An 18,514-nucleotide genomic window follows, 5' to 3' on the forward strand; every position below is an offset into this window, starting at 1 on the left:
TAAAATTTTCCATCCTTTTTGGAGAAGTACTACTACACAAGTTATGTGCTGGTGAAGAGTCACATTTGTTTGTTGTGTTTTGAAGCTGCCACTCACTGGCTTCATATGATGGCTGTTAGCACTTATGTCTGAAGAGATGGTGAATCATCTACCCCTGCTCCCTGTCTTTACACCACTCATGATTTTACAGACCTCTGTTGTGTTGCCTGTCTTGCAACTTAATTTGTTACATGGATGCTGTTCCATGGCAAAGAGAAGACTTACCTGGGCAGCATCTCTGGTCAATACCTTTTCTGAAGCCTTAGGACACTGAAGGGCGAGGACAAGGGTACGGGGAGTCCTTGTCCAGTCCACCTCAGGGGAGATGCTGAAAGCCAGATTTCACAAGGTGTCTCATGTGCAGTTTCGTGCACCCAACAATAAACAGCCTCTCTGTGCTTTTGTACTGTTTTGAAATCAGAAGGAGTTTCAGATGTTCCTTATGGGGATGTGTACATATGCTAAGATGCTGAGGGAGGGGGTGGTATGAGGCCTTTCCTCCAGGATGGTGGGAGGGCATGCTCTCAGAACTGCTCTCCCTTGCTCTTTTCAGAAATTGGCCAGCCTGGCTGAAAGTCCTTAGCGATGACAAAACAAAAGCTTCTGCTTGATTGGATGCTGTCATTGTTTCTGATCGTGGCCTGTGAAGCTCAGCAGCTCCCAAGGCGTCATGTTGCCGCTAGTTCTGGTCCTCTGTGTGAGAAGGAGGCAGAATCCTGGGGAAACCTTTTCAGCAGCGAGCGGCTGGACGCGTGGATCTGTTCCCTCATTGGTTCGTTCATGGTGGGGCTGAGTGGGGTCTTCCCCTTGCTGGTGATCCCGTTTGAGACAGGAGCTGCTCTGCGGTCAGAAGGTAAGCCTGCTACCTGCATTAGCCTTGCTGAAGCCAAAGTCTTGGGTTGTGACTGAACGGCACAGTGATGAACAGGACCTTGTCACAGAAATACTGTCCTTTACAATAGGCCATCCATTCCAGTGCTTTACAGTATCACAGTATCACAGGATGTTTGGGATTGGAAGGGACCTCAAAAGATCATCTAGTCCAATCCCCCTGCTGGAGCAGGAACGCCTAGGTGAGGTCGCACAGAAACATGTCCAGGCGTGTTTTGAATGTCTCCAGAGAAGGAGACTCCACAACCTCCCTGGGCAGCCTGTTCCAGTGCTCTGTTACCCTCACTGAGAAGAAGTTTTTTCTCAAATTTAAGTGGATCCTCTTGTGTTCCAGCTTGATCCCATACCTGGCAATTTGATAGGGAATCCTCAGACAAATGCAAGCCCTGGACAGAGCTTGTGCAAAGAGTATTGTTTGTTTTGTACCCTGCTTAGTCCAGGACCCTCTCACACCCAGCCAAGTGATGCAGGGGCTTTTTCTTGCACTCTAGCTATTTGTTTTGTGCTCTCTCCTTTGAAACCTTGCTTTGCGGATGCTTCCAATTGAGATCTCCTTGTGCAAAATCTCAGCTGGAGATGTTTTGGCTCCTGGCTGAGTTGTGATTGGTTTTTGTTTCTTTTTTTTTTTTTTTTTTAGCTGGATCACACCGTTTGAAGCAGTTGTTGAGTTTTGCAATTGGTGGACTACTGGGGAATGTGTTTCTGCACCTTCTACCTGAAGCCTGGGCCTACACATGCAGTGCAACGACAGGTATGAAAGCCTTATGTGCCTAGAAGCAGCCTGTGCTATGCGTACTGCTACATTTTTTGAGTCTGTTCTGTCTTGAAAACATGAGCCCAGCCAGGCTGGGCCAGCCCCAAAACTGGTCTATGCTGGTATTTTCTTTCAAACAATGTCTACAAGCACATTTCTAGGGAAGGATATAAGAACAATAAAAACACATGTAATACTTCATGTTTGTACTCTGCAGTCCTCCAAAGATTTTGAAATTGGAGGCTTCCTGAGTTGGCCATGGTTTCTTTATGTTTAGTAACTTGCAATAGATTTCTTGTCTATCAACTTTTCCTATCTTGCCTTGAACTCCTGTAAATATCTGTTGATTTTTATTTGTCCTTTCTGTAAGGAAAGGGAACGAATCTTTAACCTGGTGGGAAGGTGTGAATGTGTGTGTTGTCTGGTACATGGAACATGTGCACCATCGCAGATGGGGATTCTGCCCCATCAGATGCATCTTGCCAATAAATCTGTCCTAGAATTGTTTTGGTTGGAAGACCTTTAAGATCATAGAATCCAACCGTTAATCTAGCACTTGCAAGTCCACCACTAAACCACGTCCCTAAGTGCCACAGCTACATGTCTTTTAAATGCTTCCAGGGATGGTGACTCAACCACTTCCCAGGGCAGCCTGTTCCACTGCTTCACAACCCCTTACATGAAGAAATTTTTCCTAATATCTAATCTAAACCTCCCCTGGCACAACTTGAGGCCGTTTCTTCTCATCCTGTCACTTGTTACCTGGGAAAAGAGACTGGCACCCACCTCAGTTCCTTCAGCTGCTCCTCATAAGTCATGTGCTCTAGACCCTTCACAGGTTTTGTTGCCCTTTCTTGGACATGCTCCAACACCTCAATGTCTTTCTTGTAGTTAGGGGCCCAAAACTGAACACAGTATTTGAGGTGCTGAGTACAGAGGGATGATCAGTTCCCTAGTCCTGCTGGCTACAGTATTTCTGATACAAGCCAGGATGCTGTTCGCCTTTTTGGCCACCTGGACACACTGCTGGCTCGTGTTCAGCCAGTTGTCAATCAATACCAGATCCCTCTCTGCCAGGCAGCTTTCCAGCCACTCTTCCCTGAGCCTGTAGTTCTGTCTGGGGTTGTTGTGACCCAAGTGCAGGACCCGGCATTTGGCCTTGTTAAACCTCATACAATTGGCCTCAGCCCAACAATCCAGCTGGTCCAGATCCCTCTGTATGGCCTTCCTACCTTCCAGCAGATCAACACTCACACCCAACTTGGTGGTGTCTGCAAGTTTACTGAGAGTGCACTTGATCACCTCATCCAGATCATTGATAAAGAGATTAAAGAGAACTGGCCCCAATACTGAATCCTGGGCAACACCACTTGTGACTGGCCGCCAACTGGATTTAATTCCATTCACTGCAACCATTTGGGCCTGGCCATCCAACCAGTTTTTTACCCAGCAAAGAGTACACCCATCCAGGCTATGAGCAGCCAGTTTTTTCAGGAGAATACCATGGGAGACAGTGTCAAAGGCTTTACTGAAGCCTAGGGAGACAATATCCACAGCCTTTACCTCATCCGCTCAGCAGGTCACCTTGTCACAGTGTTACTCCTAGAGCCTGTTTCTTGGGACTAACTAGGGACCCTCTGCTGGGTACTTTGACCTCCAGGAGCCCGAATGTGTTACCTTCTCAATCTTTGTTCAAGAAGTCATGGCAAGTTGTCCATAGAGCCATGACAAAGATGGGGCCAGGGGCCAGGGGGACAAAAAGGAAATGCACATGACAGAAACTTGTGTTCACCAGTGAACTTAGCTCTGTTTGGGTTGGGATAGAGCTTGTGGTATCCAGTGTATTTCCTTCACCAGAGTTCTTGAAACCTGTAGTGATTGTATCTCTCTGCTTCAGCAAACGCATAGCTTAGAAGGCAAGTGCTGCTGCATCCCACCCCTTGAGAATTCAAGAAATCATTTCCCTGCTGGAAATGTGAGAGAGAGAAGAGGAAGCCTTGAATATCACAGACTTCATTGCACCTGTGTCTGGGGATTTCAAATCTGCTGGGCCTTTGGTCCTCTTCTTCCTCACAGCTCTGGTGTTGCCAGCAGAACCTGCTGTCCTTTTTCTCTCCTTTCCACAGTGGATCCCAGATGACTCTGTGTTCCTGCTCTAGCTCATTTGCTTCTGCCAGACTGTCCTGAAGCATAAGTGTTTCTTTGACCCATGTAAACCCCATTACAGAGTCATTCTGTTCTTCCACTGCAATGCAATCTCCTTTTCTGCTGCCAGGCTGAATGGTTGATTTTCTCACAAGCGTGGCTGTAATTGAAAAGAACGTTTGTAGCTTTGGGCTTAATAACTTACCCAGGTGTGGCAGAAAGGGGAAGGTGAATCTGCATCTCCACTAATGGCAGATTTCATGTCAGGGCTTGCTGCTCAATAGATACAGCTGCAGGATTTGTGTTGATGTAATCTTCCCTTGCCTCTGGAGCTCAGGGAAATTCCCAGTGTTGTCAGGAAATATTCTGGATTGCACTATTGAAGGAAAAGGAATGGGATCTCTCACTCTGAATTGTTAAGTTAAACTAATTTGCTGTGAGATATGTTTGCTCCTTATTCCTCGCAGGAGATGTTTCCATTGTCATTTCTTGTTTTTTGTCTTGAAACTGTTGTTAAACCGAGCTAAGGTGGATTCACATGTGGGAAACACTGTAGTGACATGAAGATTTCTCTCTTGTCCCTCAGGAGAAGGGCAGAGCTTTCAGCAGCAGAAGCTTCTTGGTCTCTGGGTGATCACTGGTTTCCTGACTTTCCTGGTGCTAGAGAAGATCTTCCTAGAGAACGAAGAGAAGGAGTGCCCTGGTGTGGTAAGTTAGCAGCCAGAGGGGAGGGAGTGCTGCTCTGTTTGGAGCACTGTGCTAAACACCTTATCTGACAGGCTCAGCAGATGATCCTGAAGCTTATCTATGCCTTTGGGAGCTTTTTGCCACCGAACTCTAGAAGAAAGGTGTTTCATCTCCAGGCTTTGGTTTTGTGGTTTTAACTTAGATTTCTCTTCTCTGGGCTGGTTTGGTTCTTGATGTGGTCTATGTAAAACAGAGCTCCCCTTTCATGGGGACTGGGAGCTGGAGTACTCTGCAGATGAGACTCTTGCTCGAGTCAGCTTTGAGGAATGACAGCTTGCTGATGCACGTTCCACTGAGCTGTCGTGGCTCACTCCACTTCTGGGTCCTCAGTCAGGACAAAGACCAACCTTTTCTGGAAGGTGTTTCTCACTGCCCGCTCTTCTTGGGTAGGGCCCGCACTAGGCATTTGTTCAGTTAACTTTATGTGGTGGAAGGGGTTTATGATTGGCCAGGTAATACTAAGTAATGGTTCAGAGGACAGTCACCCAACTGCAAAGGAGCAATGTAGACAGAGGTACCAGAAGGTCATTCCAAGATAGAGGAGAGCAGCTAGTCATCAGACATCTGCACAGCTCCTAGCAGCAGCTCTGATAGACAATTCAATCCTTGCTGTGCCATGACTTTTGAGAGGTGAAACTGCAGGTCAGGCACTGAATAGGAGCAATTAGGTGTTATTTTGACTCAGCTTTGAAGTCTGAAAGGAACTTAATATTCGCATTTACAGAGAAACTGAAGTCTGAGATAAACATTTTGTTGTTTGGACACTGACAATGCCAGCTACAGAATAATTCTCTAGACTTAGTTATTCTGATGCACTGGGAAGAGAAAGACTTTTTCTTTCCCCCATTCCCTTCCCAGATGGAGTTGTATTTCTCGGGGCCGCAGCTGCCAGCAGGAGTGGCAGGCTCAGTCCATTGTCATTCCGGTGGAATGTGGCTCATGCCAAGGGTGTGTGACTACAATTCCTCCTCTCTCTACTTTCCTTCTCTTGGTGATTGAGGAGGTCTTTGTTCTTGTCTCATAATGCTCTCTGAAATCTGTCTCATTTCTGGCAGTTGTTATTAAACTCGGGTACCAAAGTGCTGATTTGCATTGTAAGGACAAAAAGATCAAGATGAAGATTGGATTTCTGACCTTGATTCATGCTCATTCATCACTGACAAAAAAAGCAGTGACAAGTTGTTTTCCCCTACTTTAGGGCTGTGATTCCAAAGCACCAGCTGGAAAGATTCCAAATGGAAGTGGCTACCCCCTGCAGAAGGTGGCAGGCCAATCCCAAAGAGCAGGAACAGGTTCAACTCGGTGTAATGGCTCCTCTCTCCAGTCTTGTCCAAAAGACAACAGAATCAAGGTAAGAGACCCACAAACTGACCTTTGTATCTTATGTTTTCAGGGCGCGTATTTTAAAATTCAGTTAGGAGGATGAGTTGTCTGTAGAAAGAACCATGTCTGAGTGAAAAACTCAGTGTTTGAGTGAGTTGTGCTTGATTTTACTCTGTCAAAGTGTCTGTTAAAGTCACAACAGGGAGGAAATAGAAGATTTAGAGAAAATCCACTCTGCGGCTTATGCAAAAGAGGCAAAGCCACCATTGTGAAGGCATAAGCGTGATGATGTGCATTTTGACTGAATCCTGAGACCAAAGTACAGTACTTTCACGTTTTATTACTCTATATCTTGTAGCCATTATATCTTTATCTGCTTAAATTTTTGTACCTCGATTTCTCTGTTCTCTAGTGCCTGCAGTGTACCAGTTGTGAGCTGCACATTTCCTTTTAAGGCACCTTTTGGGAATCTTCTCATAGTTGAAGCTACCTACTGTAAAACTTAGAAGTTCACTTTCTCAGGTTAGCAGTTTATTTGCTGCCAAAAAGGGCTTCTTGTCCACTTCTGCCTCCAAACCTGTATTTCTCGTCAGTTCCTTTGCACTGGACTTGATCTGAGCCCACAGTGAACCTTTTCAGGGAGCTAAACAGGCAAAGAATTACATCTTTTTTTTTTTCCCCGTAGGTTTAGTTCTCTCCTGCCTTCTTGAATCACCTTGACATGTAGACAGGCAGCCTATAGTGCTGGGATAAGAGAGATCAGGAAGCTCATAGGGACGGGCAGTGGAGAAGGAAAAGGAGTACTGTACCACCGGGCAGTGGTGAACCTTTAGATTGGCTTTGCTTTCAGTTTTACGTTACTATCTTTGCGCTGCGGAAACCCCTGTGTGGGTGAACATTACAAGCAAGAGAGTAAATGATCACTTTGTGAAGGAGAACCTATAATTTGAGTTTGAAGGCTCATAAAAATGTGCAAGACTGTAGGAGAGTAACTATGAACAGGAAGTGCGGTTGTAGGAAGTAACCCAAACCTGGATTATGTGGTCAGTCAGAGACTCTTCAGTCTTTCTATTTCAGATATGGTTTGCTGTAATTTTGTAGCTCTTACTACACAATGTGAAAGATACGCTGAGGTCCTGTGTACTTTCTGTATCTATCACGTTCATGTAACCTATACAGAACACCGCACAAACTGCAAGGTGCTGCATTGGCATTTCTAGAGGTGATAGTGATGAAGAAACCAATATTACTGGGTTATGAAACATTGTGGCATTATTTTAGAAAGGTTTATATAAGGAACTAGGGACTTAGAGGATGGCTAGTCTACCACTGATTGCAAGTAGAAATGAAACACTGACGGGAGACAACTGCTCAGGGCCTGGTCCTAATGTAAAAAATAATAATAATGTAATTAATGCTCTTATAATGTAATTATGATCTTATGAAAGATAAATAATTGTCAATCAGACACTCTTCCCCCGCCTTTTATTCAGTCATAAGATAGTTCGGTAAAGGTAATGACATTGGTAAAAGTATATAAAGCAACTTTCTCCCACGTTTGAATAAAACTAGTACTGCAAGAAATCAACTTTGCTAATATTAACTGTATTAAAAATCAGTTATTATATATTACCAACAGTGACTGGATTAATGCAGCCCCTCTCAAATCTGTTCACTGGTGGCTTATGATTTTTGTAAGTGATTATTTATAAAACCAATATATCTTCACCTTTGCAGATGCTACTATATTACTTAAGTGGCACATTGTGACTGCATGAGGTGAGTGATATCAGCTAAACTGAGTGACTTCATCAAAAGAGCTGAATTTTTAACATGTTTTGATACATGCAAATATTAAGGAATAGATTAAGAGAGAATGCAGATCACATTTACAAGTTAAGGACAGTTTCTAGGAAGTCAATGCCTTGGAAAAAGGTATGACAATCACAATAGGAAATTGTTTGAACACATTCTTCCATTATGATTCTACAGCCGGGAGGATGAGAGAGTAGGAAATAGTATATAAGAGGCAAGTGTTCCTCTTTCTGTATAGCAGTCATGAACCAACTATCTGACTTTTTCCAGTTGTGTTATTCACAATAACCAAAATACTACTGATAATTTGTAAAGGTATTGAAAGAGAGGTGAAATGACTATTTTAGATTTGCAGTATGTAATAAGAGGTGCTTTTCTTTAGCCTTTAGCTCTGCAGATGTGACAGATCTGGGGCGACTTAAAGTATACAAACACCCATGTAAGAGGCATGACTAAATTCAGATAGTTAAAGCTATACCAAACAGTAGCAGACTAGAAATCAAAGACAACTCTGTAACTGAAGGTAACTTGCCAATGGACCACCTTACCTTAGAGACATAGTAGATTCTTTATCACTTGTGGACTTTAAGCTGTGATCTAAGCTACTTTCTACAAAGTACACTATAGCTTAAGAAACAATGGGCTTCGTGCAGAAATTGAATAAGATTCTTTCAGTTGTGTTATGTAGAAGGTCTAGACAAACATGGAGGGCCCTTCTAGCTTTAAAATCCTAACACGTCTGTTCAGTCTTACAGACTGTTGTCAGTATGCATGAAATAGAAACTAATGAGTTAATGTGTGTAGTTTTAAGTTTCTACCTTCTGAGCATATAATCTGAATGTTTTAACAGTCTTTCTGTTAGGGGGAAAATTACCAAAACTACCAAGATATTCCTGTGGTTTTAGCCTGTTTCCTTAGGCAACAACATAAGCGTTCATTCCATCTGTCTGTCCATCTGTTCTGCCCTTCATTTTCAATAACTTTTGAACCCATAATTAATTTTACTTGAGTTCAAAAGAGGATAGAAGTCTTGAGGGTAATCAAATTTCTTCAAGTTCCATAAAAATCAGCATTGCGCTAGAGGAGGAATGCAAACCCTGGCAGAACTTAGATGCTGCCTGCTGCGTGGCAGGTCCGCCTGGCTGGCAGGTCAGCAGGTAAGTCCGACTGCGCCTGCCTGGCGTGGAGCGGCCGTCATGCAGTGCAGAGCGGGGAAGGAACATGCAGGGAAACGGCGTTGCTGGAAGTGAGCAAAGTAGGTGCTTGCAAAGAAAAGAGAGAAAGCTGTAGCAAGCCAGACTTCTTTGGTTCTGCTGTTCACTCAGTAACCTCCTTTTTTTTTCAGAAAACAAAGGGAAAGATGCTATTTAAACAAATGAGGTGACCTTTCCGGGCTTAATGATTAGTAAGCTGTAATCAGTCGTCCTTTGTCTATATATTTCAGAACTTCTGCTCTTGAGCTGCTGCTGTAATAATTTGTCCTAGCTTGAAAACTGCAGATGGGAGGCTACCTTTGCGCCCAAGCATAGATCAGTTCTGTCCTGTATTGCAGCCTTAATTCCCTCAACAAGCAAAAACTTTGTAGAGTACTTCTACCTTGCTTATTCTCTCTTTTTCCCTGTGGCACATGGGGTCCTTGCTGATTTGTAGAAGTATGTTTTATTTTACAGTGACGTTAATTCTGAAGCGTGAACATAAACACTTCATCTGGCTGTGCTCTTTATGAGCAACGAGAACATCCTATTAGGAATTCACAGAATGTAAATGTCAGAGACTCATAACTGTCAAATCAACCCAATTTATTTCTGAGCACTCCAAGGCTTAGCTTCTTTCAGTGACAGCTTTTGGCCAAGCCACTGACAAGAAAGAGTCATAATGTTTTAATCATGAATTCTATTTTTTCCATGTGCAATGATATAGGAAAGCATTTTTGTGTAAAATTTATGTGAATAATTCTTATTAGCCTGTGGAGAAAACACAATCACATAAAATCCCAACATGAAAAGGAGAAATTTTAGACAGTCATATTTGACGGAAAATGAGGAATGAGAAGGAAAACTGCTATATTTATGGGTCTGCCTACATGCGTCCGTTTGTGTTCGTCTTCTCACCAAAACATGCAGGGAACTTCTGCATCTATTGTGGAGATGTTGCTTAGATTGTTACTTAAATGTGACCTGTTGTTAGGCTTTGCTTAATTCTTAATTTTCATATTTAATCATCAATACACTTTTAAAAATTGTCCGGAGGTCCGGAGATTTTGCCATAAAAGGGCCTTGCAGAAAGGTGGTACTTTGGAGAGAGACGCTTGACAGAAATCCCCACCTGAACTGCGGCATCTGGATGGCAGGAAGAAAAGATGCCCCAAGCAGAGTTTGATAGAAACAAGGAAGAGCAGAAGACTAAAAAGAGCCCAGGAAACCCAGACTAGTCTAGACGGTCGCTTGACTTGGCTGGATGCTGCCCTGTGTGTAAAGTTAATGTATGCCAGCTTTATTCTTGCAGTCTAGAGACATCCTGATGTATTGGCTAACCCCTGGTTTGATAATAATTTAAACTGCAGTGCCATGTAGTGAACTGCAGTATCTCAGGACCAACACACAGTAGTTTTTGTTAAATCTAATGGGGAAAACAAACAAACAAACAAACAAAATCAAACTTGTGAGTAAGAGAGCTGGGGTGGTACCCTCATAAGTCCCTTTAGGTCAAATACTCAGAATTTGTCTGCAGATGACCATAATTAGCATGATAGGGAGGTCTAACATGGAGAAGGACTTGTGAGGAAGGAAGCTGCTTTATTCTTATAGTTTTAAGAAATGTGTTTATATGCAAATGTGTATACACGCTACCCATCCTTCTAGCAGGTGGCTTATGGGTGACTGTCATCGCTGTCTTCTCTTTTTATCCTTTGTTAAGGGAAAGCAAACCCACGAGCACAATCTTTTTTAGTACAATGCTTGGAAGATTTGTTTAGTTATAAAAAGCACTTTCAGCAGCATTTGCTCTGTTGCATTGTTCTTGCCAGCTTTTGAAGAAGTGATACTTTACTGTTGGATATTAAAGTACATGCCTAGAAAAACAAGGTCAGGTCATACTTGAAGCCAGTCACCTGCGTAAATTAGTGTTACCTAAAATTGGTTTGATTTAGAGTCAGGTATATTCTTGCATTTTGGCTTTCTTCTTTTTCCTTTCTCTTTTTCTGTTTCTAGAGCTCTTTGTCATTTGCATAAGATCATTATCATGATCTTGGACAATACTTGCCTACCTTAAAACTTCATTTACTCTAAAACTGAATGTAACATTTAATTTGTACTGGAACATTGACATGGTTTATGATCTTCGCCAAAAGTGCTGTGTCCTGATCTTTCCCATCTGATCATGACTCTGTATAACCTGTATCTAAGCCATGTGTTTTCTTCTGTCTTGTTATGTCTCTCCCTTTATCAGGGGCTCTTCCTTCTCTTTGCAGATTAGTGGATACCTCAATCTGCTGGCCAACACCATTGATAACTTCACACACGGCCTGGCAGTAGCAGCCAGCTTCCTAGTTAGCAGAAAGGTAAGGTTTCTGCCACCAGCTGGGTACTGAACTGGAAAGGCCTCTTCTCAAGTGTGATGCAACATGCAAAAAAAAAAAAAACCCAACCCAACAAACAAAACAACACAAATATGAGAGGAGTTCCTTCCTGTTTTCTGGAAGATTCTGAGGAAACAGAGACTACAGTAAAAAGTAACCCTATCCTGACCTTCTGATGCAGAGCTTCTTCAAAACTGGGACATGTTAGACATTAGGAGGAGGGTTAGCTCATCTACCCTTATGTTGAATAGTTCTAAACTCTGAGTAACAAGTCTTAACTTGGAGAAAGGGGTCTTGACATGCTGATGAAAGTGTCATCTCTCAGAGCTGCAGAACTGTTTCCTAATCACCTCTCCTCTGCTACAGGTTGGGTTCCTAACCACAATGGCCATTCTCCTGCATGAAATCCCCCATGAGGTGAGTGAGCTTTGTATCCTGCCATCATGAGGGATCACAAGGGTGCTCCATCTACTAAGAGGAGCGCTGGGTCTGGTAAACATTTTCTTGTCCCTTTGAAAGCTGCTCCCTCTGGGAGACTGTAACATGGAAAACTAGAAACAGTCTTGAAACACCAGTCTTGTTATGGATGGCCTTTGTGACTGAGAATGTTCATATTCATTAACTATCATCTCGTGTTTTTCTTAGGTTGGAGACTTTGCAATCCTACTTCGGGCTGGTTTTGACCGCTGGAGTGCAGCCAAGATGCAGCTCTCCACAGCTCTGGGGGGAATTCTGGGAGCCTCCTTTGCAATATGTGCTCAGTCACCAAAAGGAGCAGGTAAGGCTCCCTGGGACCTCTGTAGGAATGGGAGAGGAGGCCTGTCATTGTCATGTGTGTATCTTCTTTCCCTTCTCTGTTCTCTCCCATGGCTTTGTTTCAGTAATAAGAAAGCTTTCTCTATTTCTGCAGGGGATACAGTAGCCTGGATCCTCCCTTTCACTGCTGGAGGATTTCTGTATATTGCCTTGGTAAATGTTGTGCCTGATCTCCTAGAGGAAAAGAATCCTTGGTAAGTGTTCCCTCCTGTTCTGCCGCAGCAATTGTTTCTGCCAGGGAGCAGGGATACAACCCTTCCCCATGCCTATTCTGGGAGCACATGAATGCCAGCTTTCCAAATCTCATGGGCAAGGCTGGAATCTAGATAGATTGCTGTGCTAACTATTGCATTTATGAGACCACAAAGACCATATAAAACATAAGAACCTTCAACTGGGTCAGTCCCAAAGATCATGCTAGTGCTGTATGTAGCATGACCAGCTAGAGCAGGTTGCTCAGAAACAGGTCCAGTAAGGTGACTTGTTCTCAGTATTGGGGGTTAACCCCAGCCAGCAATCAGGACCCTGCAGCTGCTCGTTCCATGCCCCCCTCCCCACTCATCCCCCAAGTGAGATCATAATACTAATGGTAGGAAATATCTCATTGGCCGGCCTGGATGTCCGTCTAGGTGCTGTCCTTCTGTGTTCTCTCCCAGCTTCTATTTGCACCTGCAACTGGAAAGTTGAAAAAGTCCTTGGTCTCCTTGGCAACATCCAAAACATCGATTCCTCACATTCTTTTCATACCAACTCTAAAACACAGCCTGCCTACTGGAAAGGAAACATTAACTCTGTCCTGGGAAAAGGCATGGGAAGTTCAGTGTGTTACCACATCATTCACATGCTAAATCCAGAACGAAAGACTGTGATAATTACTAAAAAGAAAATATTCCAGCTACTGTGAAGAAAATTAACTCGATCCCAGCAAAATCACCACACCCAGTCTATCTTTCTAACTTCTGGCATGATCTGGTTTAGGGACTGTCTGAACCAGGGGCCCACAGAGGTGTGTGTGTGTGATAACCACACGTGAACCTATCTTTCACGTGTTTCTCATGTCCCTTTTTGATGCTATCCATTACTTTAGGCTTCTGCGGTATCCCTTTGGCAGCCAGTTTGCGTAGTTTGACAGTACTGTGCTAAATGATGTTTATTATTTGGTTTTTAGCCTTTTGATTATTGATTTTTATTAGATGTCACTGTTGTGTGAGTAGAAAATAATAGTTTCTTCTCTTTATCATTCAGCATTTCATAGTTTGTTATCGTATCCCACCTCAATTCTCTCTCTTCTGCACTGGTGTATATATATTCTGGTATATTTGGCCTCCTCTCGTCTGTATTATTCTAGTTTCTTGCAGTCTGATTAAGGCTGTAGCAGGCTCAAACCCAGCTGTACCACAGTAAAGGCCCTCCCAGATCCACTAGCAGAGCTGCCCCTGAATGTTCCCTCCTATTTCAGATGTAATGAGACAGCTAACTTCAGTAGTTGCAATAAGAAGCCCTGCCTCACCTGGTTCATTTTGACTGAGACAGTTAAGGAAGTGCTCAAAAAACAGCTCCACAGTTATATCTGAGGAGGCAGGAACTTCTGGTAGAGAACTGTTAATGACCAGTTGGGAGCTTGCTTTTGGGTTGGTAACCTCTTGTGCTGGCAGAGCTGTTGGCAGGGTATGCAGAGGTGGTAGGTACATCCAGCATAAACCTGAGATGATGCTGAAAGAATGGCAAAATTCAGTAGCTTTTTTTTTTCCTTACCTGTACTTGTTAGCTGGATGAGGTCCCAAACGCATCTGTGAGCATGCTGCAGAACTGCTGGTTCTCTTGTGAAAGGACAGGAATGTATACCTGGGTAGCTGCATGACCGAATCAGCTTAAATAGATTTTGAAACCTGAAGTTGGACCTTGCAGCTGAGTGGAACAGATACTTGTCAGTTTATAGACAACTTCTTTGCTTGGGGTGCTGAGAAAGAGTCTTACAGCTGTTATGTTTTCCTTGTAATAGATTTGGAAGGGCAAAGAACAAACCATTTGTGAACCTCTACACTGCTGCCTATTGGGACTGGTCTGTGGCTCCTCCTAATCCTGTTGTTTCTTTCCCAGGAACTCCCTGCAGCAAATTCTGCTCCTGTGTACAGGCATTACAGTCATGGTGCTACTCTCGCTCACAACTGAGTGACCTCTGCGCAGACCTCATGATGCCTCCCAGAGCCACCACAGTGACTCTGAGATATTACAAAGCAATAAGGAACACTAATGTTACTTTCTATGTGTGTGCGTGCAGATCTGGCTGCTAGTATGAGAAGCAGGTGAGAAAGAGGTCTGGCTGTGCAGGACTTCATTCCCTGGCTCTCCTATTCCTGTTCTGCTAAAATCCACACATCAGGGCTTTTGTTTTTTGTTTTGTTTTAATGGAGCAAAAGATACAGTGAGCAGAAATGAACTGAACAACTGCTCCACAGCTAATGGACAACATTTCATTTGGTTCATTCTGATGGAACTACAACTCCCAAGCTCTTGCGTGAAAACAACGGAGGCAATTCCTGCAGCTGATGAAGAGGAGGGACTTGTCCTACCACTCTAAGGGCTGGAGGCAGAAGAGAGATGGCAAAGTAACAATAAACTAACAGCTTTAGCCAGAAGTCTCTACCCACGAGGAGTTACGGTGCTATGAGGTAGAGGGGAAGGGCAGCTTTCCAACTTGATCTCTGACTTTTCATTGACATCACCTGTTCCTAAGGTAGCGTTAGCCTCAGCAGTCCACCTGTTTGGTCTGTTTTGTGTCTGTTTATGTTGAAATCAAGCCCAGAGCTTGAGGCGCTTTACGATAGGTCACTACAAGTAAATGGCTCAGCCTGGAGATTACTCACCTCAGCCCTAACCACTCCAATAGCCAGCACAGCCTGTTTATTTGAAAAATGGTCAGTAAATGTGTCTTCTGTTGCTGTGCTATCAGCTCATGTAAATCTGTAAGGAAAGCCATGCAGTTGCTGCTACTGACCTCCCTTGCTTTGTAACCATTAGCTGAACATGGCTCTGAGCCTGCTCTCAAGACCTGACTCACCCACCATCTGCCTTATACCATGTTTAGAGCTCTCTGGAGGTGTAGCAGTTAGTCCTGCCTGGTGTGCAACAGCAGCCCTAGGCTGTCAAGGCAGAAGTCTGGGCAGGTTGGGCAATGGCTGAATGCTACAGCCTGCTACAGAGCTTTTCCTCTGTTCTTCTGTTCAGTGGAGACTGAACAGAGCATGCTACAACCAAAAATATAGATAGTAGCCTGTTTCTGGGCTTGTTACTTCACAATGGAGTTAGTCTGTTGGGGATGAATGGGTAAGAAATAATACTGACAGCTCTCAAAGGAAGGGGCACGGAGGGACGGGGAAATGGGAAGGGTGAAACTGCTGGTGAAAAGATTTTTTTTTAAGTGGGTCTGGAAAAGCAGTATGCTAAGTAAGAAGAAAAAGGGATATGAAAAGGTGACAATAAGTATGGTTTAAGAGTTTTCCATTGTGTGATGCTTAGGATAAAATTTTTCACAATTTGAGACCAATAAAAATAAATTACATTTTCAGTGCTTTCCCACATCCCAATGGGGCTGACCAGGCCATCGTTCCAAAGAGATATTTTGTTGTCACAGATGTGTGCAGTGTTACTAGATCATCTGTTCTGTAGAGCTTTATCCTCACTTTGCTTAAATCAATTTAAAAAGAGGTCTAATTGAGCTAGTGGAGCAATTGAATACAAAACAGGTGCCACAATGAGAATTGCACCAACTCAGTTCTGTCTCTAAACAGCTTTTGTAAATCAGTGTATCTCTGGTCTGCACAGGGCTTTATCAAGAGGGCTCATCCCTTGAGAAGGGCGATTTGGGTCAAAGCAGCAAGGCAGGTACACTGCCCACAGCGGAGGCATTTACTTCCCTAAGAGATTCCTGAACTGTTGACACAGTTCTTTTTTTATGACAGCTCCTGTCCTACTTTTCAGGGAGCACTGGAGAGCTCATGCTTGCAGTTTTCTCTGCCCAGGAACTGCTGTCTCGAATTTTTTCAGCTTTCCTTACCCCAGGCTAACATCAGTAACTAGTTTCACTGCAACAATGAGGGAGGCTTGGTGCAATTTTTTGATTCCTCTTTATACGGTTGCCTTCCCTTTCCAACTGCTTCCTCTATCATGCAATTTCTGCAAAATCTGAAGGTAGCGTGTGCTTCCTGCCTCCCTGGAAGGAGGATTAATCTGATAAGCCTGCGAGGACTGGTGGCATATGCAAACCCTCTAGTTCTAGCTTTGGGGTGTTTTTCCTCCTCATCCTCCACCCTTCCTCAGAAACTGAGGCTAAGCAGACCCTGTAGTAGGGCTCTGGAGGAAGCAGGTTTGCACAGAAAGATGTGCCTGCTGTTTCCCAAGATGTCTTTCTCAAAATGCGGCTGATATTTAAGCTGAGGCATTGCCAGGGGAGTGCCCATGAGTTGGTGTTGTTGCATCAGCACTGAGCCTTGCCAAGACTGAAAACCACAGTCAGGATTTTGTGCTCAGCGTTCAGGAATGCAAAGTGGATGACACTGAAGAAAGGATTTCTGAGTTGTTTCTCTTGGCTGCTGCCACAGGCCTGGACAGTCTGCGGTTCTTGGGAAGGTACCCTGGTAGAAGGTAGCACAGGCCTTGCGAGAGGGAGGGGCTTGTTAGTTTTGCACTGCATCAGCCCTGGGGCTGAGGATGCAGAGCCTTGGGAGGGATTGGAGCATCACTCCACCACATTTGTCACTTTTGGAAATGCAGAGAGAATTGTATTTTCTAGCTCTATTTTTTCAGCTGCTCTTATGCATTTTCCCCCTTCATCTGTATTGGTCTGCTCTGCATGGAGACAATAGAGATGAAATAAATGGTTTTCTCTGTGTGTGTGTGTGTGCGTTTTTGTTGAAGCTGCTACTTTTCATTGAATTAAAAATTCAATTCACATTTCATTTGAATTGCATAGCAATATCTCTGAGTTAGTCGAGAGAAGTCTGGGCTCTATCTTGCCCTCAGACTTTGACAATTGAAAGAAAAGGTTCTAATTCTGTTTCCCGTTCCTGCTGCCATGGGACTGTGGGCCAGGGCTGGTGTGGTCTGATCACAATTCTTGGCTGCTGCTCTGAGTTCCCTGAAAAGTATCACCAAGTGAGTTGCTCCTCTGTGAGGGGAGAGCTCGCATGGTTAACTGACTATCCAGAGAGTTTTGCAACCATATTTTGTTGTGATCAGTGTGGGTTTTTTGGCATGCCTTTTTTTTTTTTTATATTTTTTATCTAAAAACCTCAAGGCCTACACTGGTTACCTGCCATGTGGGACAAAGGCACAGTCATCAAACACTGTATGTAGGAATTGCACAGGAAGGACTAAGGGGATTTTCTCTACCCTTCAAAAACATGGGTTTGGAGCATGTGTTATCCCCCTCCTCATTTTAAAGATTTTCAACCTGTGAATGCTGGATGGTAGTAAATGGCCTTCAGTTCTTATCAGGAGTTTTATTTAAGAAGAAGGAAAACTGTAACCCAGGAGCTGGAAGAAAATGAAGGTGGGTAGGTGATCAAGGGCATGACTTAAAGGTCTGGGGGCTTTGCCAGTAATGTAATTTTGGAATCTCTGTCCCTGGATTTCTCTTTGGCTGTGCTGGTATGCCTGCCCCTGGAGCTGCGCTGTGAGGCTTTCTCCCCCATCCCTTTTTCTTTCTCAAAAGCAGTCAACAATAACAAGGATCAACCAGCTGCCTAGTTCACAGGTTCCACAGAGTGGCTCTGGCACAATTGCTGCAGCACAGAAGGGAAAACAATTGGAAGGATTCTCGTACATGTCAACTTTCTAAGGTGGTGGTCTTGCCAAAGCCAAGACCTGTGTTCTGCAACTATAGCCTGAGGAACTGATGTAGAGAGTAGGGTGACATAACAGGATTGCAGATTGAAGAAACATGAAGAATTGGCTCTTTCCAGGAGAGAGGTGCTAAAATTGAAGGATATTTCCATGTTATCTAGAGCAGTGATTGTATTTGAAATTTTATCGTTCTTGATGTGGAAGACTTAATTTAGCTGGTATGTGTATGAAAATTCTTTTGACAGCAGCCCTTTCAATTTGTCTGCCTTGAGGGCACTAATGTGCAGTTGCATGGATGATAATCCCATCTGTCCAGTATGAGCTGCTGAAGAGGATCATGCTGAAATGTGGTTAAAACAAGCTTTATCTGTGGTTGCTGCACATTTCCACCAGGCATAGTGCTGTGGGGAGAGAAGTAGCACCGTGTCCTGGGCAGGGGCCCCGGGAGCAGTCCTGGGGAAGGCATTTGGGTTGTGTTTGTAGCCAAAGGTGCATGAAGTGACAAGTAGGGGTGGGGGAAGGATCTGAATCTCCTACAGTTGAACATCATGGGAGACAATTTA

General features: G+C 43.8%; 1 protein-coding gene across 1 annotated transcript; it reads left to right on the plus strand.

The window, feature by feature from the left end:
- Window positions 1-624: 624 nt before the first annotated feature.
- Window positions 625-14,283, plus strand: SLC39A13 (solute carrier family 39 member 13; the record flags this gene model as incomplete). The annotated part of the gene is made up of 9 exons (XM_080345917.1): window positions 625-892; window positions 1,568-1,681; window positions 4,416-4,537; window positions 5,775-5,927; window positions 11,184-11,273; window positions 11,658-11,708; window positions 11,937-12,069; window positions 12,202-12,301; window positions 14,208-14,283. 9 exons carry the CDS (start codon window positions 625-627, stop codon window positions 14,281-14,283), a joined length of 1,107 nt encoding a protein of 368 aa, XP_080202043.1.
- Window positions 14,284-18,514: the final 4,231 nt, after the last annotated feature.

The sequence above is a fragment of the Nesoenas mayeri genome (assembly GCF_963082525.1).
Source record: "Nesoenas mayeri genome assembly, chromosome: 5".
Classification (NCBI taxonomy): Eukaryota; Metazoa; Chordata; class Aves; order Columbiformes; family Columbidae; genus Nesoenas; species Nesoenas mayeri.